At 40.8% G+C, this 26,077-nt stretch overlaps 1 protein-coding gene across 3 annotated transcripts in view; it reads left to right on the top strand.

Annotated features, from left to right (window-relative positions):
- Window positions 1-26,077, top strand: part of ADGRA1 (adhesion G protein-coupled receptor A1) — a 1,278,841-nt gene that overhangs the window by 1,122,413 nt on the left and 130,351 nt on the right. For all 3 annotated transcript variants that reach the window (XM_082267510.1, XM_082267512.1, XM_082267511.1), the window contains one exon: window positions 14,199-14,322. In XM_082267510.1, coding sequence (XP_082123636.1) covers window positions 14,199-14,322 — 124 coding nt within the window. The remainder of the gene's footprint in view (window positions 1-14,198; window positions 14,323-26,077) is intronic.

The raw sequence follows: 26,077 nt of genomic DNA, 5'->3' as shown, positions 1-26,077 counted from the left end.
CTGGATGGGACAGGAGAGCTTGGGAAAGGCAACTGCCTGTAAAAGCGATTCAGTGGCTGTATACCCACTCAGATCACTTTTACCTGATAGGGAATCGCCCCCTGAAAAAAAAAAACAATACCAGGATGATCAGGATCGTGGTTGTAGCCTCAACCACGATTCCAGTATAGCCATCCCTATATGGGGTCAAATGTATACGTACAATGGTATTGAGGTAGTTAAAGTGTAACTAAAACCATTTTTTTTCCTTTTTGGATAGAGAAAGGGAAAGTCATAGCTCCTGTCAGTTTTTTTTTTTTTTTTTTGCCATCTGTGTCCAATTGGGGAGATTTCCCTTCACTTCCTGGCCCATAGCCAAAACAAGAAGTGAGAGGAAATCAAGGAATTTCCTCCAAAGTGAGGGAATCCATGTCACCAGAACTAGTGTCACCATTAGAAGATTTCCGCTCCATTATGCTGGCCATACACTAGCCGAAAAATCATTTGAAAATCTGTCATTTAGTCCGTTCATTCGTTTTTCGTCCAGTTAATGGGCACAAATAATAAATCTGTTTTAACTTTTCAGAGCCGAAAAATCTAAGGAACAGAAAATTCTGCCGAACTTACAATAAATTGAAAGGCTAACGTGTTTCTCACCTGAACTGTTTGCACTAGGTATATGTGACAAACTGAACGAAAAACAGATTCATGTATGTACATTGAACGATTTACCATTCGAAATTCGGTCATTACATGATGGCACAATCATGTAATTTAATTAATTAATTTAATTAATGTACTGATCACCACGGATCTTTATTCAGCTCTGCACTGAGGCTTTACATTCGGACCCATTTACTTACATCGAAAGTCGTATGGAGAAATTCCCTTAAGATCCTGGCGTCAAGGGCTATGTGCAATATAATCTCAAGGCTTCTAAATATTGGCAATTTGGTGAGTGGGGAACCGAGAGGGGCACCTATCACTTTGAAGCACTTTATATATTTCAGCACCTGAGCACCTTACTTTGGATCACGAATAAGGACTATTTTTCTTTTATATATACACGTGGCAGTATTTTTTTACATGGACTTTTATATTACCTTATAGCACTTGAGCACTTTACTCTGATCACTTTTAGAATTTATATATTCATTTTAGATGTGTGATGAATTGAATATTTATTATTATTTATTTCACTTGATTATTGTCACTAATGCTAGCGCTGCTTACATTTGATTTCTAATATTTTTCCTAAGGTTTACTTAGTGTTGCAGCAGCTGCATATACTTTTTGCACTTTATTTATTTATTCACTTTATTTATCCATTAGCGCGGGTATTAATTTAGTTTTCACATGATGGCACAATCGTCTGCTCTCGCAGCCGATTATTCGTTTTTGGAAAATGAATTCAAACGATTTTTCGGCTAGTATATGGCCAGCTTTAGTGTTCTCATGTCAACCCAAAATTTGTGATTTTCTTCTACTTTCACTCTCGATGGTAGCGATAAAAAGGACAAATAGAATCTCCCTAATGGGTGAACAGTATAGATTGACAGGTGTTCTTATCCCTTTCCATTCTATCCAAAATAAAACAATAAAAAAAAGGTTTGCCTTTAGTTATACTTTAAAATGGACTCGCCAAACTCCCCCTGATACCTCAACCACTTTTCATATCCTAAATGAACATGATTTACACTAACTAATGTTCGCCAAACCTACAGCTGGACACATTTATGACTACATGGACTTCTTGGATCGCTCATCCCTTCTACACCATTCCTTTACCCTAGTCCCATTGGGAATTCCAAACCACACAATTAGTACCTTGCTGCAAGTATCACATCCTTATGTTACCTAAATCACTTATTTCAACGTATTCAAACTACTTACTGAGCCACTCCATGGTGTCATACCGGTCTTCTGCCTCTCTTCCTACCCTTCTACTTAATAATCCCCCTCATCTTCTTATCTAACTCTCATATTCCACTCCATCCTTTCTCTCCTCTTATTCTTCCTCTACTTGCATTGTTTGCTTGATGGATTTTGTTATTATAAATAATTGTCACAACCTCTATGATGAATACTTGGCAATTGCACCATATGTGACAGCCTGTTCTATCTGTGTCATGGCCTTATTAAAACAATAAAAACATATTGAAACATAAAAAAAAAAAAATGGGCTTGTCTGTAATTTTACATGTCTGCGTGATTAAAGTCCATCATCTCATTGAGGTCCAGTTTAGGCGGATATGATGTTACCAATCTGAGGCAGGCATTGTCTTCTTTTCCCCAGTGATTAGACTATACATTGTAACTTTGTAGTAAACTGCAGCAGGGACTGATCAGACCTTTATGAACATAGCTAAGAGATCTGCACAAACCCCAGGATTGATATGATTTTGTCTTCTCTGAGCTAGAATTCTAGTCCAGGAAGGAATTCTAAAGTAGATGAACACAAAGATAAATCACAATAATGACATCAATGTTATTATGTTTCACACTGAAGTGCTTAGTCCTAAGGTCTTATAAAACATAGGGCGAGGTGAGGGTTGGAGGGCCTAGAGTCCAACCGGGAGTTGAGATTTAAAGGGTTAATTGTCCTTTTCAGAAAAAAAATACATGCCCGCCCTCCCATTCCCCACTGAATTTACCCTTGTCTGCCTCCTTTTCTCCTTTTTGTCATTACCCATGCAGTGGCTCAGGCATTTTTTAAATTCCCACTCTTCTCTCCCTTCTCTGTGCAGTGCTTCCAGGATGGATCAGAGCAATTCTGATTGGTCGGCATTGACACAGAGCATCGCTCTGATCTGTCCTGGAAGCACTGCACAGGGAAGAGTGGGAATTTCAAATGCCTGAGCCACTGCATGGGCAATAACAGCTCATCACCCACAAAGGTATGTAATGGGGATCATAAGTAAAAAAATTATTACTGGTGGTGGGGGGGGGGGGGGTGTCGGTAGGGAGGGTGTAGGCTGTAGGGTGTTAGTTTACCTTTTCATTTTATCACTTTACTTGTGAGCAACACACCAAAATGAAAATGCCTATATTCTGTTACATGAACAGGGGCATAAGAATTTCTGGGGTGTTCTGTACACAAATATTGGATATTGTTGCCATGACTGGATAGTAAAGAAATATATCAATGGCAGTTTCATAAACTCTTAGCTGGCTGTAGGTTATACTGTAAAAGCCATTTTTTAAAAAAAAATAAAAAACACAGTGGATTGTATAGCATGTACAGTACACATTGGGGAGATTTACTAAAGCTAGTACACATTTAGAATCTGGTACAGCTGTGCATGGTAGCCAATCAGCTTTTAACTTCAGCTTGTTCAATAAAGCTTTGGCAATAAAACATGGAAGCTGATTGGTTTCTATGCAGAGCTGCACCAGATAACCCCCAATGCATCCATGTGATAAGAGGGTCAACAGCACCAATTTCTTATCATGTGATCAGCATAGTGATTAATTCTAGAAGCATCCTGATGTGAGAACGCCTGAAATATAGGTACATTACCGTGCCTCACTTGCTCCCGATTCCATCACTGGATCTTTTCTGCACACCGGAGTCACAGCCAATGTTGGACCAGACAATGGGGATGATTAAAGCCTCGTACACACGCACCGATTGTTGGCCGTGAATTTTCGGCCGCCGTCCGAACGGCCGATTATCGGCTTGTTAGTATGATGCTTCCGACAGCCGACTGCGACTTTTCGGCCGAACAAAATCTGGTGTGCATGCTATAAAATATTTGTTGGCCGTCAACAGAACGGCCGATTGTTCAGATTTCAGCAGACAAAAATCAGTTGAGCAAGACTGGGCATGCTCAGAGAAGAAAAAACACACGGAAAGTTAACCATCACATTACATCACTTCTGAAGTTGGTTGTTGTTGGCCGAGAAAATTCGTGTGCAGTCTAGAGCACATTTCAACCAACACAACAACACTGGACAAAAGACGGCCGATCGGTCGGCCAACAATCGGTGCGTGTGTACGGGGCATCACTCAAGGCAAATAGACTGTGCACTTTGCAAGTGCAGTTGCACTCTGTAGTTGTTCTAAAGCCTACTAAAAGTGGGGGAGCTCTGCTGACTTTTATTATCCAATCATGTGCAAGTAGAAAAGTAAGAAAAAAATAAAAAGTTGTTTTTATTTTCCTAGCATGTGACTGGGTATTCTTTGTAAAGTGAAGCATATACTAAGCTCTGCACGGCCTATTTGCCTTTAGTAAAGCTACCCCAATGTCTAAAAGGATAGCTCACATGTTGCTCAGCATTGAAGCAACATGTTGCCACACTAGCCTCTGAGCCCCTTGTGCCTCCAGTATCTTCTTAAGATTGTCTTCTACCTCCCTGACTTCAGTGTTCCTGCTCCCCTGTAACCCAAAGTGTCTCCAGCTTTCCCTGCTCTTCCAGCATCCCTGTGCATTCAGTGACCCTTTCACTTCAGTGTTTCCAGAGAATACAGTGTACCAACTCAGGTAGTGCCTAAATGTGGGGCTGCAGCCTAGGAGCTGTGCTCCAGAAAAGTCTTGTGCGTGTCCCCAGAGACCCTAGAGCTTCTGGCGCCACTCCGACGTCTTGGTATCCGCTATAATCCTGTGCCTCCATTTTGCCCTGGGACAATGTTACCAGCCTGTTTTGGGACAATCATGCAGCTTTCTCCCAGGTGGGTGAGCTCTGTACAACTCCAGAAGAAGTGACAAAGAAAGTATCAGTGTAAGGAATTCAGGTGGGTCTTCAGGAGCAGTGTCTCTACTTCACTCTTTCAGTCTATCAAAACTATGCCACGGAAGGTCCTTAAAAGAGACCTTGGCACCAGACCATTCATTTTAACAAAAAATTTTTCATAAGATTTTATGTGCATTTAGTGTAATTTATGTATGTTATTTACCCATAAAAACATACCTTGTGCAGACTTCCAAAAGCCCAGCGACTGCTGCTGGGTGCTTTAACCTTAGATATGATGTCAGCAGCCTCAGCAGTATCATTCCCTTCACTCCTTCCCTGACAGCTACATTAAAGTTTATGGAGTGGAGGTGGCAGAGGAGCAAGGCCAGAATATACAGTAATTATTAATTCCCAGAAGAGGAGAGGGCTATGATGTCATGTGCAAGAAATAAGGTGCTGTGCTGGGAATCAACTCTCCTGAAGTAGTCACATTTTTCAAGTTTAACCCCTTCCCATTGCTACCTTCCAGTCCTTTAAGAGATTATAATTGCTGGGAGGTGTGGGCATTCCAATCATGGGACTGTTGTGATTGGCAGCCTCAATGGTCACATGATTAGAAAGCTCCCGATCGCAAGTATGCATCAGGAGCTCCCTGGTACCTGCAGGTAACTGTGCCGGGAGCATTAAGGGAGTGCGCTCTCAGCACAGAAATATGTTTACCTCTCAGTCTTAAAGCCCACCCGCCAAGACGCCGTATATATGCGTACCTCCGATGGGAACTGGTTAAAGGCACATTGCTAGTGAACAAAAATGATATATGAAATTGAACAACAATGCAAGTAAGCATTTAACCACTTTCCGCCCGTGCTATGGCCAAAAGACAGCTACAGTGCTGGCTTCCAGTGCAGGGAGTGCGTCAATAGACCTCTTCCCGTGATCACGCTGCTTGCGCATGGGCAGAGTGGTCTGTGATCATCGAGCCCTTCAGACAGGGTAAATGGCCAATCACAGCGGCCCTTTACCATGTGACCAGTTATCAGCCATTGACCGCTAATCACAGAAGTAATCAAAAGCCGGATATCAGCATTTTTTCTCCACGCAATCAGTGAGTGAGGAGAAAAGAAGAAAGTCAGTAATCAACTTCTGTTACAGGGACATCGGTCCTGATCTGTGTCCCGCCAGTGCTGCTAATCAGTGCCATCTAGTGCCACCTATCAGTGCCCACCTATATATGCCCACCAGTGCTGCCAATCAGTGCTTACCAGTACCACCTATCATTTCCTATCAGTGCTATTAATCAGTGCCCATCAGTGCCTTATCAACAGTGTCCCCTATCAGTGCTGCCTACCAGTGCCCTTTAGTGCTGCCTATCAAAGCCACCTATCAGTGCAGCCTCATCAGTGCCTCATCATCAATGCCCACTAGTATCGCCTCATCAGTGTCCATCAGTTCAGCTTCATCAGTGCCTATCAGTGCCTATCAGTGCAGCCTCATCAGTGCACATCAGTGAAGGAGAACAATTACCTGCTTGCAAAATTTTATAACAAACCATTATTTGTTTTTTTTCCAAAATTTTCTCATTTCTTTAGCAAAAAAGTAAAAAAACCAAGTGGTGATTAAATACCACCAAAAGAAAGCTCTATTTGTGTGGGAAAAAAAAGATTAAAAATGTTGCCTGGGCACAGTGTTGCATGACCTCGCAATTGTCATTCAAAGTGCAACAGTGCTGAAAGCTGAAAATTGGCCTGGGCAGGAAGGGGGTATAAGTGCCCAATAAGCAAGTGGTTAAAATACTTGATTCTCCTGTGCCTTTGCCTGCATTTTTAAGTTGATAACAGGGTCTCTATTTCTGCCACTTGAAGCCACAATCTCATTGTTTTGAGGGTTGACGTTCTCTCCTGACTATTTCTGAGGACAGGAACAGAGACTGGCAGTAAATTGCACACCTCGTCTAAAAACTGAGCTCAAGCTTCTCCACTGCAGACCAATACATATCCAATATATACTCTGCAAGTTAAAAATAAGTATTCGCCTCATACAGAATGTCTTTCTGATAATAGAAGGCTTTTACAATTATGTTCTCAGCATAGACTTAACAATAGCTCAGAGTGGATTTTTAGTGTATGAGTCAGATGTAAGAACCTGCAATTTGCTTCTCCTCTTTGAGCCCATAAATAGAGTAAAATATAAATGTAGACGTGAATTGAGTTCAGGTGATGCTTTGAAAGGCAGGAGCGTTCATATTTCATGCTTGCTGTTAGATTGCTGATGACATGAAAAATACAAATTGGTTTATTGTTAAATGTCTTTATTAGAAACATTCTTTAGAACACTTGAACAAATACCTAAAGACACATTTGCATCCCCTGCAACAATGTGGTAACTTTTCTATACAAAATACAATTTAAATTTTATGTTTTTAATATTTTTTTTTAAACCCTCTGCGATTTTGATGTGTGTAATATTTCACCACTGTCCTACTTTACCCTGACAAAGAAATATATCAGTGGAAGGCTAGCAACAACTCAATTTCAGCTTCTTACAGCTCACACCCCCACATTTTCCTCATCTAAGTAGTTATTCAATAATTCCTGATTTGTTGCTTAGATTTTTTTTTAACGTTTTGCTCAGCATTAATATCTTTAAAGTGCAAGGTCCGTCCTACACCACCACACTATAAAATACACATTCATACTAGTGATCGACTGATATAGTTTTTTTTAATACCGATTCCGATATTTTGGTCATCGGATATCGGTATCGGCCAATATCGGACGATATTTTCGGACATGTAAAAAAAATTTTTTTTTCTAAAGGTTCTCCTTGTGGAGGGATCTGGGGGTCTAAAAGACCCCAAACCCCTCCTAGGCACTGAAAAGCATTCAAAACGCCAAGTTTGGCTGTTTCGAATGCTGTCAGTCTTTTTAATTCGGCGCAGAGAACCCGGAAGTGATGTCATAACATCACTTCTGGATTTTTTACATGGAGACCGGCGCATGTGCACTTGCGGCAGGGATACCGGCCTTTACGGGGACACATTTTCATGCTACACCGGGTCTTCTCTTCAGTGGCGGCGGTGGAGTTAGGATGCCCGGGCCCCCCTTCCGCTCCTTGCAATGACAGCCGAGCGGCTTCTCAGCCGCATCGTTATCATTACAAGTCAGCCGACCGTCGGCTATGGACACCGGTACCGGGGTGATACCTCTAGCTGCAGGCATCACCCCAGGACATGCACTTTCCCTAAATATCGACAATATTGGTAACCTCAGGGGCCGATTCCGATATATCGGGGAAAGTGCATATCAGCCCCTGATATATCGGTGTTTCCAATAATCGGTCGATCTCTAATTCATACCCTCTGCTAAGGTTTACAACACTTACATATTACAATCATTCAAGCTTTCTCCATTATGTTTCATGCTGAAAACATAGTTGTGGGTGGCAATGGGGAGTTTTTAGGGAAAAGAGAGCAGGGACAAAAGGTGTCTGGTTGCTGTTCTTGATATCAGTTTTACATTTCAGCTATTGGACCTAATAATTCAGCAAAAAAAATATTATTTATGATCCATGGCTTTCCATGGTGGTGTTAGCTTTTTAACCACTTAAGCCCCGGAAGATTTTACCCCCTTCCTGACCAGGGGGTTTTTTGCGATTTTTTTACTGAGTGACTTTAACGGACAATTGGGCGGTCGTGCGACGCTGTACCTAAACAAATTTCACGTCCTTTTTTTCCCACAAACAGAGCTTTCTTTTGGTGGTATTTGATCACCTGTGCGATTTTTTGATCATGTGCTATAAACAAAAAAAGAGCGTAATTTTTGCAAAAATAACAATATTTTTCACTTTTTTTTATATGAAATTCCCCCCCAAAAAAAATGTAAAAATCAAAATTTTTTAACATTTTCGGCCAAATTGTTTTATGTTACATATGTTTGGTAAAAAAAATCGCAAAAAGCGTATTTTGATTGGTTTGCGCAAAAGTTATCGCATTTACTAACAAAGGGAAAGATTTTTGTCATTTTTGGTGGTTTTTTTTGCGGTACTGCGACATTGCGGCGGACAGATCAGACCCTTGACTGACATTTTTGACACTTTTGGGGGTACCAGTGACATTACTGCAGTAATCAGTGCTATATATATGCACTGTTACTGCAAAAATGACACTGGCAGGGAAGGGGTTAACTGTATTGGACAGGGAGGGGTTAAGTGTGTCCTAGGGGCGTGATTCTAACTGTAGTGGGACAATGCTATTGATGTAAAAACAAAGATCAAGGGTTCTACATAGTAGAACCATCTGATCTCCATTTTTACACAGGGGAGAATGACAGGCGGCTTGTTTACATAAGCCGCTCTGCCTTTCTCCCGCTGTACCGACGATCGGCGAGTGACCGGCGGACATCGGGTCCGCCGGTCACACGCCCGCACTCCTCCCTGAATGAGCCTCAGCGGGCGCGCGCCTCAGCGGGCGCGCTCTCGCCCGCTATTGGCTCTAATAGCAGTGACAGGCGAGCGACGTAGACCTACGTCACTCTGCCTGGCCGGGGCTGACTGCCGCAGTAAATATACTGTGCGCAGTCGGCAACCGGTTAAGGGTTATATCATTTTTTCTGTATTTTAAAGTGAAATAAATGTTGTAGGTCCCCCCCAGGGTTTTGCCATAATGGACAAGTAAGCACAGCATATTTACACATAATATGGCACACTTTCATTCCAATGTGGCCTTCCCCAGAGATAGGTTTAAATTTCCTCCGGTCAATCTGTTGTACTGCCATCTTTTCCTGGTTTTCTCCCAAGTCGAAAATCTCAAGCCATCTTGATTTGCCAGCCATGGTGACCTAACTCTCACATGTATGCCTAACGTAGTCCAGAACCAACATGCCATAATTGTACATGGAGCTGCACATGAACAAATATGAAAAAACATTTTTTTTCCAAAAAGATTAAGAAAGTTTGACCTGTACTCATTTTAAAACAAAGCAGTGTTAGATAAATAATATTAAAGGAACCTCTTTATTCTGGCAGAATCTGGTGCTTTAAAGGGGTCATGTTGGCAAGGCTGGTAGTAGGGCTCCAGACCATGTAGAACTGTAATTGGCTGCACAGCACTGTCATCATTGGGAGCCTGTCCTACTGCTTCCCAGTTGTCATTATTTGACCGTTAGCTGGTGGTGACAGTTCAGTCACAGTTCCAGGGTGCTGATAGAGTGCACCCCAGAACAAGCCAGCAAAACATAAATGCTGTTGTGGGTGTTAAGCCCTATACACCCGGCCACTGCATATAAGCATAGAGCTGTCATAAAGATAGATAAGATACATTATATTACCAAAAGTATTGGGATGCCTGCCTGGGCCCACCCCCAATGTGACAGTGCTGAATGCCTAAGTGGCCAATTGCCATTCAATAGCGATGCAGCTAATATAGGTATCTCATATTTACTCTTTGGATATACCATTAAAAGTGTTTTATATATATATATAGTATTGGGACACCTGTCTTTACACACACATGAACTTTAATGGCATCCCAGTCTTAGTCCATAGGGTTCAATATTGAGTTGGCCCACCGTTTGCAGCTATAACAGCTTCAATTCTTCTGGGAAGGCTGTCCACATGGTTTAGGAGTGTACCTATGAGAATGTTTGACCATTCTTCCAGAATCGCATTTGTGAGGTCAGGTGCTGATGTTGGATCAGAAGGCCTGGCTTGCAATCTCTGCACTAATTTATCCCAAAAGTGTTCTATTGGGTTGAGGCCAGTCAAGTTCCCCCACCCCAACTCGCTCATCCATGTCTTTATAGACCTTGCTTTGAGCACTGGTCCAAATAATTTGGTGGAGGGTGGATTATGGTGTGGGGTTGTTTTTCAGTGGTTGGGCTTGGCCCTTTAATTCCAGTGAAGGGAACTCTAAAGGCGTCAGCATACCAAGACATTTTGAACAATTTCATGCTCCCAACTTTGTGGGAGCAGTTCGGGGATGACCCTTTCCTGTTCCAACATGACTGCACATCAGTGCACAAAGCAAGGTTCATAAAGGCATGGATGAGTGACTTTGGGGTGGATAGATAGATACATCATACAGTATCTCACAAAACTGAGTAAACCCCTCACATTTTTGTAAATATTTTATTACATCTTTTCATGTGACAACACTGAAGAAATTACACTTTGCTAAAATGTAAAATAGTGCGTGTACAGCTTGTATAAGACCCCGTTCACACTGGGGCGACCTGTCAGGCGACCTGGTCGCCTGACAGGTCGCCGTAGGTCGCTCGCCATAGAGAAGCTATGGACCCCTTCTAATAGGAGCGACACAAGTCGCTCCGACTTAGAAAAAGGGTCCGGAGCTTCTTTGGGGCGACCCAGAGCGACCTGCATAGACTTCAATGTTATGAAGTCCGTGCCGGCCGCTCCTATGAGGTCGCCCTGGCAAGTCGGATCGCCCCAGTGTGAATGGGGCCTAACAGTGTAAATTTGCTGTCCCCTCAAAACAACTTAAACCACAGCCATTAATGTCTAAACTGCTGGCGTTATCGCTCTCACTCTCTCATACTGGTCACTGGAAGTTCAACATAACACCTCATGGCAATTCTCTGAGGATCTAAAAAAATAATTTTTGAATTCAAAAATTGAATTCATAAAGATGGCCTAGGCTATAAGAAGATTGCCAAGACCCTGAAACCGAGCTGCAGCATGGTGGCCAAGACCATACAGTGGTTTAATAGGACAGGTTCCACTCCGAACAGGCCTTGCCATGGTCGATCAAAAAAGTGGAGTGCACATGCTGAGTATCATATCTAGAGGTTGCCTTTGGGAAATAGACATATGAGTTTTTCCAGCATTGTTGCAGAGGTTGAAGGGGTGGGGGGTCAGTCTGTCAGTGCTTAGATCATACGCCGCACACTGCATCAAATTGGTCTGTATGGCTGTCGTCCCAGAAGGAAGCCTCTTCTAAAGATGATGCACTTACAAGCTCACAAACAGTTTTCTGAAGACAAGCAGAGTAAGGACATGGATTACTGGAACCATGTCCTGTGGTCTGATGAGACCAAGATAAACGTATTTGGTTCAGATGGTGTCAAGCGTGTGTGGCGGCAACCAGATGAGGAGTACAAAGACAAGTGTGTCTTGCCTATAGTCAAGCATGGTGGTGGGAGTGTCATGGTCTGGGGCTGCATGAGTGCTGCCGACACTACAGTTCATTAAGGGAACCATGAATGCCAACATGTACTGTGACATACTGAAGCAGAGCATGATCCCCTCCCTTTGGAGACTGGGCTGCAGAGCAGTATTCTAACATGTTAACAACCCCAAACACACCTCCAAGACAACCACTGCCTTGCTAAAGAAGCTGAGGGTAAAGGTGATGGACTGGACAAGCATGTCTCCAGACCTAAACCCTATTTAGCATCTGTGGGGCATCCTTAAACAGAAGGTGGAGGAGAGAAAGGTCTCTAACATCCCCCAGCTCCATGATGCCGTCATGGAGAAGTGGAAGAGCACTCCAGTGGCAACCTGTGAAGCTCTGGTGAACTCCATACCCAAGAGGGTTAAAGCAGTGCCGGAAAATAACGGTGGCCACAAAATATTGACACTTTGGGCCCAGTTTGGACATTTTCACTTATGGGCAATTTTGTTGCCAACAGTTTAGACATTAATGGCTGTGTTGAGGTATTTTGAGGGGAGAGCAAATTTACACTGTTATACAAGCTGTACACTCACTACTTTACATTGTAGCAAAGTATCATTTTTTTATTAGATATAATATATTTATAAAAATGTGAGGGGTGTACTCACTTTTATGAGATACGATAGATAGATAGATAGATAGATAGACAGACAGACAGACAGACAGACAGACAGACAGACAGACAGACAGACAGACAGACAGACAGACAGATTCTTCAAATTTGTCCCATTTATCATGGCACCAAAATGTAAATTTCTTGTACAGAGAATTGCAAAATGACTTACAAATTAATTTGGGTAGTTTTTAAATATTGGGTAATTGATTCTTTTTTTTTTTTAACTCTACTCCTACAAAAAAAAAGTGAAACACGTTGAAAAATGTGTGCACAAACAGTATAAGCCTGTATTTTTTTTTTCATCTTCAGAAGAAAAGAAGCATGCTTGCTGTAGGTTAGATTGCATTGACTGACTACAGTTTTCCTTTCTGTTTCAATAATTTTAATGACAATAAGAGACGGTACATAGGTGGGGGGAAATAGAACAACATAAAATCTTGGCAATTGGGTTAGGTCTTCTTTAAGATCACAGGTGAGTTTCTGGCCACCATCTGAAGTAAACAGGATTAACATGTTTTGTGTGATAACATTGATATAGATCAACAACAACATTATAAACACTGGTAGGTTGTCATCCATACGATTGTCCCTTGAGCCCCCGTTCACACTGGGGCGACCTGTCAGGCGACCTGGTCGCCTGACAGGTCGCCGTAGGTCGCCTGGCATAGAGAAGCTGCGGATCCGTTCTAATAGGAGCAACACAAGTCGCTCCGACTTAGAAAAAGGGTCCGGAGCTTCTTTGGGGCGACCTGGTGCGACCTGCATTGACTTCAATGTTATGAAGTCCGTGCCAGCCGTTCCAAGGTCGCGGTGCGAGCAGCGCGCCGCGACCTGTGAGGTCGCCCCGGGAAGTCGGATTGCCCCAGTGTGAACGGGGCCTTAATCATTATACGGGACAGTAAAACCCAAGACTTTGAGGTCGACACCATCCCAAAACAATCTGGTTGGAAAACCAACATCCAGTGAACATGGTTCACAAAGTTTTACTCATTACCAAACATTGTATCAGTCTCACATAAGGGACTCCGGGCCCCCTACAGTTTTCCTTTCAAGTCAAAAGAATGGAGAACCTAAATTTGTAATGTAGTTCAACGCAAATTGAAGTAAATATGCATACATAATATTAAAAATGAATCAATTATTCCTTTCTTTAGGTTGCAAATGCCCCCCCCTCCCCCACCCAGTCTTTCCCCCTGCATACACCACTGCCTTCCTAAAATCTATGCTTTTATCCAAAAATGTTGTTTTTTTTTTTTTTTTAGTTCTGTGACCCCCATTAGGTACATTCACCCTTCTTACTTTGTTCTGGTGATTATTTTCATCATGATTACATTTTTATAGCTGTCACTAGAACAAGAGATAAGGGGAAACCTTCCAATAGGAACACCTCTTCCAGTTAACAGCTGTCCAGGGGATACGCCTCACTCTGTAGAGACTTACCCAAACCTGTTGTGTCTCGTGGGCAGGAAGTGAAAGTTAATCATCTGGTGAGACACAGATAGCAAAAAAAAAAAAATGACTGTTCAAAACTGAAAATAAATTTTATGGCTAAATGTACTCTTTAGGCCCACTTGTTTCTAGGAACTTTTTCAGGCTGAAATATTAGTACAGTTTGGCTTTTTGCAATGCATGCACAGCTTGTCTGCTTTCTGAATTCAAACAAAGTATAAACTGTTTTTATAATTAAGTCTGTTTTGTGTGACTATGTTCCCACTCTTAATCTGTCTCTCTTTCTGTCTGCAGCACTATCCGGATCAGTAGAAAAGGATGGCACATGCTGCTTAATTTCTGTTTCCACACCGCTCTCACTTTCGCTGTGTTTGCTGGGGGAATCAACCGAACCAGCTATCCCATAATATGTCAGTCTGTAAGTATCACTCTTAATCAAATCAGCTATCCCATAATATGTCATTCTATAATTATCAGACATGTTTAGTAGTGTTTCATAAAAGGAACAAAGGGGACATTCACTGGCACAAAGACTAAAGCAAATGATAAACTTTACTAGAAAAAAGCCACATGACTGGTGCCAAAGTAAAGTGATTAGTGGCCAATTACATTTTTTTTTTTTTTATATGTACACAGCTTTTGATTCTGTATTAGATTTTGTAATGCTGGGGGTACCCCATATGACTGGAATTAAGAGAAGATTTACCAAAAGCAAAGGTAAATCACATCTTGGACACACAGAGCTGCGGCTTGGCTCGGGTGCCCTTATAGCAAGCTGGTTACTGTGGGGGCACTCTGCAAGAAGAAAGGGGCCAGGAACACCAGCAAGGGACCTGAGAAGAGGAGGATCTGGGCTGCTCTGTGCAAAACCAACTGCACAGAGGAGGTAAGTATAACATGTTTGTTATTTTTAAATTTTTAAAAAATGAGACTTTGGTATCACTTTAATTCTAATAAACAATAATTAAATATAGTGATAATAAATATGATTTACCTGTGTATGCAAATAATTAGTGTTCAAATATTTATTTTTTGAGCTGCAGCATGGTGGCCAAGACCATACAGTGGTTTAATAGGACAGGTTCCACTCCGAACAGGCCTATCTTTGGACAAAAGATAATTTGTCCAAAAATTCATATGAACTCAAAACAAGTGTCCAAACATGTCCATGAATTCATGAAAAAAAAAACAAGTGTGTCCAAAAAACAATCATAAATCCTTTGGTGTCTACCAAAAGTGCTGAAACAAACTTGAATATTTGTGTTCCTGTGAGGCCCACCATCACTTCTATGGGCATGCTCTCATCTGCAAAAAGAGGACCATTCAGTAACTAGGTCTTCAAGACAAATCCCTTTCAGAGCCAAAATAAAGGCTGCTATTCCTCTAATAGCGGTTAAGATGTCAACGCATACAGGATAAAATTACTTAAGCAAACCCAAAGAAAACACAAATGGAACAACACAGCGCTCACTGCGTAACTGGTATTCATTTAACAAAGTAAAAATGCACTTCCAATTGAAAAAAGAATATCGCTATGTAACACTCAGGATGCATATTGAGCTGGACTGTGTGTCTCCCAGGACTAAGCGTTCGCCAAGTTCCCTTCAGCACTTGTGGAAGTCACTAAAAGATTTATGATTAATGTTTTTTGGGCACAATTGATTTTGAGGTTTTTCATGGATTTATGGATATGTTTGGACCCTGAATTTCGGAGTTTATATGCATTTTTGGATTAAAGAGGGTTGGACACAAATACAATGGAACATTAATTATTATTTCCATACACAAGATGAACACATTTATTATCAATTAACAAATCTGAATCTTAATCATCAAATATATTATGCTTGTTTTATTTGTAGTGCACCATATATTTTTTTCAATCATTAGGTGGCAATTCTGGTGTACACATTTTTACTTTTATGCTTGCAGCCTAATTCTAGTGTGCATGACATTTTTTCTATTATCACTACATAAATAACGAACATCAATGATTTATTGGTAAACTACAAATATCCTATAAAATCACAAAACTACCATAAAGATAAGACTGTATAAACACCTACACATATAACACATACATAAACCCCTGTATAAACCCCTACATAAACTACATATAAACTACATAAACTACACATAAACCCCTGTATAAACCCCTACACATATAACACATACAAACATGCCAAACATAGTTCCAGTCCCGGGCCCAGGTGCAAGAAACCATGAAGGATCCCCTGACTCTCGGCCAGGCCCTTTCCCGCCAAGCCCAGGGCCCTTCCCACTGACCCCTTTATTCCTGTTGCGGGGCCCTTTATTATGATCCTGTAGTAGACCCCCTTCCTTCCATCTTAACCCCCCCCCCCCCCCTTGCGGTGGTGGAAAGCCAGGGCCTGGTCACAAGTGCATTTTATTTTATTACCTATTATTTTTTACCATTTTATTTTATTTATTTACTTTTTTTTTTTTTACAATGTTTTTAGGAGCCCCATTTTGTTGAAATAAGGTATACACACACCTTTGATGTTTCACCTTTGAGGCACTGAAAGGGGATTGAGGACACAAACCTTAATATCCATCCCTACTTTAGCTGCACAGAATGAATGGACAGGAATAGCTCTGTACATTCACAAACGTACATCCACTACGTCATTCACAAACTGAAGCATAGTAAACATTCTGGTCAGTACTGATCACTCACTGTGTCCTTTCAGAAAAGGAAGAGGGTGGTAAATTACATATTTACCGGCCCATTTCCTGTTCTCCATCCTGACACATCCCCTGCTGCAGACAGGAAAGAAGAGAGCGAAAGCTGGCAGAGCTGGGGGGGGGGCACACAGGGCCTGGGAGCAGCTGGAAACAAATAGACAGTAGGAGCTGGCATATAGAGGAACTGATACCCTCCATTTTCTTCTTGCACGGGCCCCCTGGAGCATAGGACTGGGTCACAATTGCAACTCCTGCAACCACTATAGTTGCACTCTTGTTCCAGTCTAAAGATTCCAAGATGTATCCAGCTGAAAAAGAGAACTCACACTGAGCCTTCAAACTGGTATGACCCCGGTCAAATGTATATAGCATGTACTAAAATAGTGCATAAACCACCCCTAAGTACATATTTAAATAAAGGAGATGATTTTATTGTAAAAAAAAAAAAAAAAAATTGTTAACAATAAATAAAATGTGGCCTACTTCATGGTATGCACTGAAATGAATACTATAACTCAATAGCGTTAATTTAAAAAAAGGCAATAAAAAATAAAATAATAATAATAAAAAATAAGTAATAATAAATAAAGGCACTTTGCAAATGCAGTTGCACTCATTTTCCTCAGAGTTTAGTAAATGTGGTAAAGCTCTGCTGATTTCCATCATCCAATAATGTGCAAACAAAAATGTTTTTTTTTTTTTTTCTCCCTTGTAACTGATTTGGTATACTTTACAAAGCGAGGCTTAGCCACATTGACATTTACTAAGAAAAAAAAGAGTATAACTGCACTCCCTCACCCAAATCATGAGCAAACAAAAATGAATTTTGTTTTATTTTTCTTGCACCTGATTGGATATTCTTTACAAAGTCAAGCTTCATCACATTTAGTAAGCTCTTGGGAAAATGAGTGCAACTACACTTGCAAAGTGCACAGTCCATTTTCTTTAGTAAATCAACGCCATAGACTGGAGACATGAGATTGCTGCTATAACTGTCTCTTTACAAATCAATGCTTTCACTTTTATTAGTGTTCTCAGCATGATCCATTATAAAACATCAGAAAAAAACATACAGAGAGCACTATGATAGATAACACAGAAAAAAAGTAAGATAATGGGGAAAGAAAAAATATGTCTACTAGAAACCGCTCTAAAGAATATTTACCTTCACTGGCCTAAGTACTGAAATCCCTCACAATATCCGGCATAGAGCTGTAGGCTGGGCACCAGGACCATAAATAGTAAAAAAATAAATAAATAAAAATCTTCACTGGTAAAGACCAAAGACCTGGTGCCAAGAAGATGTGGTAGTGCAAACCCTGGGTCAGCTGGATACAATAAATCACTGAGTAGCAGGACAGTATCATGACATAGGTTCTAACCCTTTCCCACTCTGCCAAAACTAACAAAGGCTACAATTCCAGGTTGTAAGGTGTTGTAAAGATTAATACTAATGTTTAAATTGCATGAAAGTACACAGCATGTATAGTCAAAACTTTTTGCTTTTTTTTTTTTGCTTTTTGATAGAGTAGAGAGTGTTTTTACTGTCTCTCCTCCACTGGGGAGTATTGCCTTTTCTTCTTCTCTTTGGAGATGCAACGGAAAGTGAAAAGAAATCTCTACAAAGTGGGAGAAGCAGTGTAGAGCACTTTATACATTGCTCATTGCATACACACACCATTGGTATAACTTTCTGAATTACATAGGGTTCTATAAAGAGAATGAAGAAATTGATTATATGCTGAACGCATTTTTAATCTTATTTGTTGTGTCACCTAGAAACATGGCATCTAGAACATGAACGCTCTTTCTTAGCTTCATGTTGCAGGTAGTATGTATGAGGTCAGATTTACAGAACATGCTTCCATCGATAATCACTGAGGTCACAAAATTGGTCATCTATTCAAATAAAAGTCTGACCGGTCTAAAAAAAAACAAGGCAGTTCTTATTGTCACATTCTTTGCTTAGCAAACTGAAGTCTTTTTGTTGTATGATTAACTTAGATGTGTGCAATCGCAAACAAGCAATCTTATCACTGATATAAATAAAAAATGTTGAACAAGGCAACACACAGTATTGTTCCACATTTTGTGCTCTACTAAAACTATCAAGAAAAAATATATAAAAAATCTTTTAGAAATGTTCACTTATCTGAATTCCAATCACTTTTCTAACACAAACGCGGATATTTGTTTGATTGATCAGAAATAATAGACAAATTCCACCAAAGCTAATCATTTTGGCACAGTCTACATCAATCCAGGGCTCACTAAATCTGGAGGGTCTTTGTTTTAAAAGGTTTTATCTAATTTGATCAGTTTATTCACACTACCTAATTTATTTAACAATCAAATTAATTTGTGGCCAGATTAAGAGCACTACTGTATGCATACAATATTAAATTAAAAAAAACACTTGTTTTGTATTTTTGCCACTTAAGAACCCGAAGGTTTTACCCCTTAATGACCAGGCCATTTTTTGCAATTTAGCACTGTGTGACTTTAACTGGTAATTGTGCAGTCATGCAATGCTGTAACCAAACAACATTTTTGTCCTTTATTTATACCTTGAGAGACATGTTGAACCCATTGAATACTACATTTTTTTGTCACGCGTGTTTAAAAAATAACAAAAAAAAAAAAAAAAGTTGTCATTGAAATTATATATTGCCCATACATGCCATGGGTATATGTGAAATGACACCCAGAAATGTATTCTGCTGCTTCTCCTGAGTATGCGGATACCGCATGTGTGACACTTTTTGGAAGTCTAGCCGCGTACAGGACCCCGAAAACCAATCACTGCCTTCAAAATTTCTAAGGTGTAAATTGTTGATTTCACTCCTCACTACCTATCACAGTTTCGGAGGCCATAAAATGCACAAAATCCCCCCAAATGACCCCTTTTCGGAAAGTAGACACCCCAAGTTATTTGCTAAGAGGCTTGTTTAGTATTTTGCAGATCTCACTTTTTGTCACAAAGTTTTGAAAATTGAAAAAAGAAAAACAAAATACATGGGCTGAACGAAAGAAAAATAACATAAAAGATTCCTCCAATCACATCAATAGATGTTTTTTGGAAAAAAAAAAAAAAATAGATGTGGATTAGGACATTTCTGCTAAAAAAAAGTGTAAAAAAAATATATGGCGAAGCATAGGGGAGATCCGCCCTCTATGTCCACCCCTTCCCCTATGCTTCGCCATATATGCTCTTTTTTTAACTGCAGTGGTGAAATCACCTCCTACAGCGTTGCAATCATTGATTTACGTATATGCTGCGAGCAAACGCTGTTGCTGTCAGGTAAAACAGATCAGTGCTGCAGCTGATGGGTGTACCTGCAAAGCATACAATAGTTAAGAATAAAACACAGTAACAATAAAACAATACAATATAATAGTATATACAGTAAAACAGTAGAATGGCGGTATCTTCAAAACAAACTATGGTTAACAATGAAAAACACAGTAACAATAAAATATTACAGTATAGCAGTATATTATAAAGTACAGTAAAACAGTAAGAACAGAAAATTAACTTTTTTTTTTTTAAATAAAAATGTTTTATTTTATTTTACTTTTTTTGACACTTTTTTTTTTGTTACTGTAAAAAACTTTAAACGTTCCAGGCTAGGGTCTCTAAAAATGCAATAGCCATCTAACATCTTTTGAGACCCTGTGTGAAAGTGTGCCTTAGACTGTGTTGTGCTGTACCTTATACTAATACTCTACTAGTGTGTGGTAGTGACAGAAACAGTCCTCGATGCAGAGACCAGTTTGGCCAGGACAGGAGGGAAAAAATAGCGGGTCACGTCTATATCCGTGTTTCCTACAGATGTGACCTCTTCTTTGGCGGGCTCTATGGGTAGAGGTAACAGGGAGGACATGCCTCTCATGCAGCTTGCTCACTGCATCTGGATTGTGAATTTGGGCCACAGCACCTTCTGGATACAGAAGGGCTGTGATGATCTCTTCCTGGAATTTTAGGAAGGATCCACTTCTTCCTGACACTTTGTATAGCACATAAGCTTTCAGCAGAGACAATTGGAATAAGTTTACAGACACTTTTTTGTACCAGCAACTGGCCATACGGGCAAGTAAGTACAGCGCCATCATCTGGTCGTTGAAGTCCTCCCCTCCCATGTTAAGGTTGTATTCGTAGACACAGAGGGGCTACTCAACAACATCAGTCGCCATTGTAATTTGGACTGTCATATCTGCGTGAATGGAAGACAGAACGAAAACATTCCGTATGTCCTTCCACTTCACTGCAAGCTATTTATTAAACTTCAAGCAGGCTCTCTCCCCCCATCTAAGTAGGGATCTACAAGCCATTGGGATAACCCCCCGTGATTAGGTCACACGATGCCACATGCGCCAATTCCAGAATCAAAAAGGTAACTTAAAATTGGCACATTTGTGTAATAACTGTCCAGGTATAGATGGTACCCCTTTCTGAATAAGGGAGACACCAAGTCCCAAACAATCTTGCCGCTGCTCCCTATGTAGTCTGGGCAGTCGGAGGCTCCACACTGCTATCTTCCAGAAACTACATGTATAGCCTGTTGCCCTGTCACAGAGCTTATACATCTTGACCCAATATCTGGCACGCTTGCTGGGGAGAAACTGTTTGAAAACAAGGGACTCATCAACGCAGACAGCTTGTTGGAGCATATACAAGGCTGCAAATTTTTGGTTGAAGTAATTAACAATGGGCCGAATTTTGTGGAGCCGGTCATATCCAGGGTCACCTTGAGGACGACAGAGTTCATTGTCATGAAAATGCATGAACCGCAAGATTTGCTTGTATCTAATCCTGGCCAAAGCAGCAGAGAACACAGGCATATGATGAATTGGGTCAGTGGACCAAAATGACCGGAACTCACACTTTTCAGTAATGCCCATGATGAGGTATGGCCCAGAAAGGTTTTAAATTCAGAAACAGTGATACTTTTTCATGCAAATTCTGTGGCAAGGGTAAAATTTTGGTTTGCGGCAAAAACTTGATAAGCATTTAAATTGATTTGGTTCACAATAGTTCTGTACAGACCTTCCATGAAAAACAGCTCATAAAAAATGTAAAATCAGCTGTTTCCACCTGAATTCCGGTTTGGCCAGTGAATGGGGGAAGTACGAGTGCTGCAGAAGTGGTGGGCTCCCAATCAGGATTTGCAAGCGCATCAGGAAGGACACTATGGGCTCTACGGGCCTGTCTTTGAATTCTTGGTGGCTGCAGGACACTTCTTGTGCTAGCAACTTGACCAGCTTGAACTGCACTTATGGGACTCGCCACGTCACCAAATGTTACTGCAGTGCTGGTTTATCTACGACCAGGATGTATTAGGCCGCTGGTGCTTGCCAGTTCACCAGAAGGTTGAGCCGCACTAGTTCTGACACTCTGCTGCATACGAGAACCATGTGATTGTTGCACCTCACCAATCTGGGTACTGGGTTGGGTGCGCCTGACCTTAGCAGGGACCACTACTCTGTTGTCAGAGCTATCTGTCAGGGTGCCGCTACTCTGTACAGGTATGCATACTGAGCCTGAATATGACAATGAGGCTTTCCCATCACTCTCATCTGTCATGCTCAGCATCGTGTAGGCCTCTTCCCCAGTGTACCTCTGTTTGGACATTTTGTCCAATAAATTTATAGGTACCTAGTGAGACTCACAGGTAAAAAAGTACCTGGTTGTCAAAGACTGTTTGAACCGCTACCAAAAAATGTAGCTGCTAGTGCTAGCAGAGATCGGGCCTTACTCTGCTAATGCTGCGGTTTTGTGTGCTGTGTATTGGAAATGACAGTGATCTACTGATACTGCACTTCCTGTGGGCTGGGGAGGGGCTAAATGCAGGTACTGACAAGTGTATTTTGGAAACACTATACTATACTATCGGGGATGCTATTATAGTTCTGATCTGATCAAAGATATTGATCTGTTCAGACACTATACTGGTAATGGGGGTATTTAGTGTGTGTGTCACTGGTAATCAAAGGGTTAAAATGTATTACTGAATATGTGGCGGGAAATCTGATGCCATCCTGGATTGACACTAACGCTGACTCTAACTGACGTCACCCGTGACACTAATACAGTGATCAGAAAAAAGATATGTACACTGTAAAAATGAAACTTTGACAGGGCAGTGAAGGGGTTAACTGGGGGTGATCAGGGGGTTAAAACTTTATTAGGTTTAGGGTACCCACCATATATTCCCTATCTGGGACTGACGCTGACTACCACTAACTGCTGCTCAAGCTAACTGAAGTCACCAGTGACACCAATACAGTGATCAGTAAAATATCTGTACACTGTATATAGTGATACTGTTTTTACCATATGTTGAGTGGCAGAACCTGAAGTGTATCTAAAGGCAAAGCCTGTTTCTTTAGTCACCATCCCTGGTAATTCTGATGGCCATTGAGACCAGTACTGATAGTGAGAATAAGTCCAAAATTTTGAGTTGTCACCATAACAGGAATAGAAGAGGAAGCTTTCAATAGGCGTTTATACAACCCTTTAAGAGGGGATTTCCCTCACTTTGGAGATGTATTCTTACTTCCTATTATGTCTGATTCTATAGTATTGTCCTTCACTCCTTCCTCAGAAACTACATAAAAGGTTATGTAGGGTGGTGAAGTGAGGGGAGAAGGAGCAGGAGCAGGACCAGCACAGACAGCAATTAGACACTCCTAAAAGAGGTGAGGGGCTGTGCTACAGAATTGACTCTTCCTGGAGTAGTCACATTTTTAGCAAGTCCAAAAGCACATTGCAATAAGATTTACAGTAATAAAAAATGTATGAAAAGGAGAAAACTGCAAGTGTAGCACCCCCCTGATACCCCAATGACATAGTGGCACTTCCAGAGGCAGGGGGCAGGCCAGCAGTTAGGTAATGGATAAAATGGGAGACAAATAAGAACATTGAGTGCCAGTCAATTTTGTATTTTTGAAAATTTGCAGAACAGTCAGAGTAATTAGAGTTAAAGGTCCCAGATACTATAGCAGATCACTTACAGACTGTCCATGTCCAGCTTCACGGTACCAGAGCCTTTAAAGTAAAAACATAGGAAAAACATTTTTTTTGGATAGTGTAAGTGTGGGGGGGGGGGGGGGGGGGGGTTATAACCCTTGCTGGTTTATTTTTTTCCACCTGTGCCTCATTAGGGAGATTTACCTTCACTTCTTGTCTCAAAGCTAACACAGGAAGTAAGAGGAAATGCCTGCAAATTAGGGGAATCTTTTGGGGACCCTTGGGACACTAGAGCACACTAGTTCTAGTGGTCTGGTGTTCCCCAAAGTATTGCCTTTTTTGAAAGATTTTCCATCCTGGGGACAACCCAAAATTTGGGATTTTATATTACTTTCAATGCTAATGGTAAACAGGACAAATAGAAAGGATGAATCTCCCTAACGGGGGCACAGACCGCAGTAAAAACTTACAGGTGTATTCATTTCTCTCCACTCTGTCCAAAATTAAATGAAACGTTTTACCTTTGGTTAACTTTAGGCTGACCCGGAGACACTGTTTGCAGTAACATAGCTGGTTTATAGATTTTGCTCTCCATTTCCTAGGCTCGGTGTATCCTCCAAGTGAGTCATCAGGCCCTTGAGAGAGACTAGCCTTCTTCCTGGCTCTCTCCAGCAAGGGTCATCTTTTGGGTCTTCCCCTTAGCAAATCTCCCTCTTCACCAGGTAGGACAACTACAGAACTACATCTATCATGTTAGGCCCCACACAGGCTATTGGGCCTAACAGCAGAGTTCCATTCAGCAGCATCTCCCAGCCTGAGCCTGGGCAAAGAGAGTGAGCACATGGCCTGTCCAAAATATTTATATCCCCCGCCCCCCCAAGCATGCACCAGTAGCCTAAACATCCTACTCGATTGGCTAAAGGAAAATTAATATTCACAACTTTGTCTCATTTGTGAAATCTCATTATTTTACCAATGGTACCAGTGATACCTACTACAGTAAGAAATCACAACCCCACTAAGCTAAGGGAAAGACTAATTGAAGAAAACAACATAATCAGTCTGGGATAACTACTACCCAGCCAAAAATTAAATGTAGATAGTAGCTCCCATTTAGAACAAGAGCATCCAAAATACTTGATTTTTCTGTGAATTTACCTGCAATCTTTTAGGTTGTTGACAGGGTCTCTATAAGATTGCACTGCAGGCCTATAATGAAGAGGTACCTTCCCATTTACAAATCTGGGTAAGAAAAGACATGGGGAGAAGAAATAAAGTTCTGCAGAGCAGAAACCTCTGCAGCATGTATAGTTTATCTAGAAGGGGTTGCATTTCTCTTCACAAAACTGAAGTTACGCTTAAATAAAATCAATATACTCATGCCGGCAGTAAGATACAATATTTTTTTTCTCAGATATAGTGCATAGCGTTCTTCCTGTTTACCAAGATTGTCACTTGCTGAAAGCTGTGTAAGAGCTTCCCCAATTTTGAATGTCTCTTTCTGCATCAGTGGAATGAACGATGGCCATGATAAATGCAGTATTTAAGTTTTGACTGTAATTTTGAAGTGATTGCATTTTTACGGCAAGAGTGCATTCATGAGTATCCTGAGATATATTTGGAAATAAATTTTCCATCAGATTAGTAAGCGCTCCGAACTGTTTTTTAGTAGTGGCATATATTATTATTATTATTGTGGCTGTGAGTTTCCTGCTTGTGGAAATTTCCTGACTGTTAATTGAAAAGTCTGTTTGAAGCTTTTAACATTTGCTAGATTGCATAGACAGCAATGTGCTTGTTCAAGAATATAGTGCGTTTCTTTAAATATATTTCATAAGACCATGCAAAGGACAGTAATATTAACCAATCAGAACTCCTCTCCTATCTGATTACCGTAAACTGAAGTAGAATTGGTTTCTGTAGGTCAATTCACTTAGAACATTCTACCTGATCTTTGCATTGCCTCATTGAAAAAGTCCAAAAATATACTATTGTCCATTTCTATTCTATTGACCCTTCCTTGTGTGTGTTCCTTCTGCTTACAGATATCCTTGTCATATCAAACCTATGATGTAGTAACAGCTTAGGTCTCCCCCCACCTTTCTACAAAAGCTTTATATGAGTCAGATTAAAGGCACCATGTTGTTATCCTGATTAGATTACCCCTTCCATGACCAGAGGTAATTGATGCCTAGATGTAAGCTTATTGCTCTAAATAAACCATGTGAATATGCAGGTACCGTATCCCTAGTTAAACAGTGTACACATGGTATGTAATGGGATTTTATATAGATACTCAAAAACAAAGCAAAAAATTATATAAAAATATTTCTTTATTCAATTGGGATAAAAAAGGTTTTAGACAAAGGATAAAAGATTGCAATAGAAGTTACACCAAAGGTATACTGTATAACATGTCAAAGGTTCCACTACATATATCTTGAACAATGAACATATCAATCTGTCAATGGTGTTAGATTCCAATGCGTTTCAACTC

The sequence above is a fragment of the Pelophylax lessonae genome, assembly GCF_965119305.1.
Source record: "Pelophylax lessonae genome assembly, chromosome: 9".
Classification (NCBI taxonomy): domain Eukaryota; kingdom Metazoa; phylum Chordata; class Amphibia; order Anura; family Ranidae; genus Pelophylax; species Pelophylax lessonae.
This window is presented reverse-complemented; position numbering and strand designations above follow the sequence as displayed.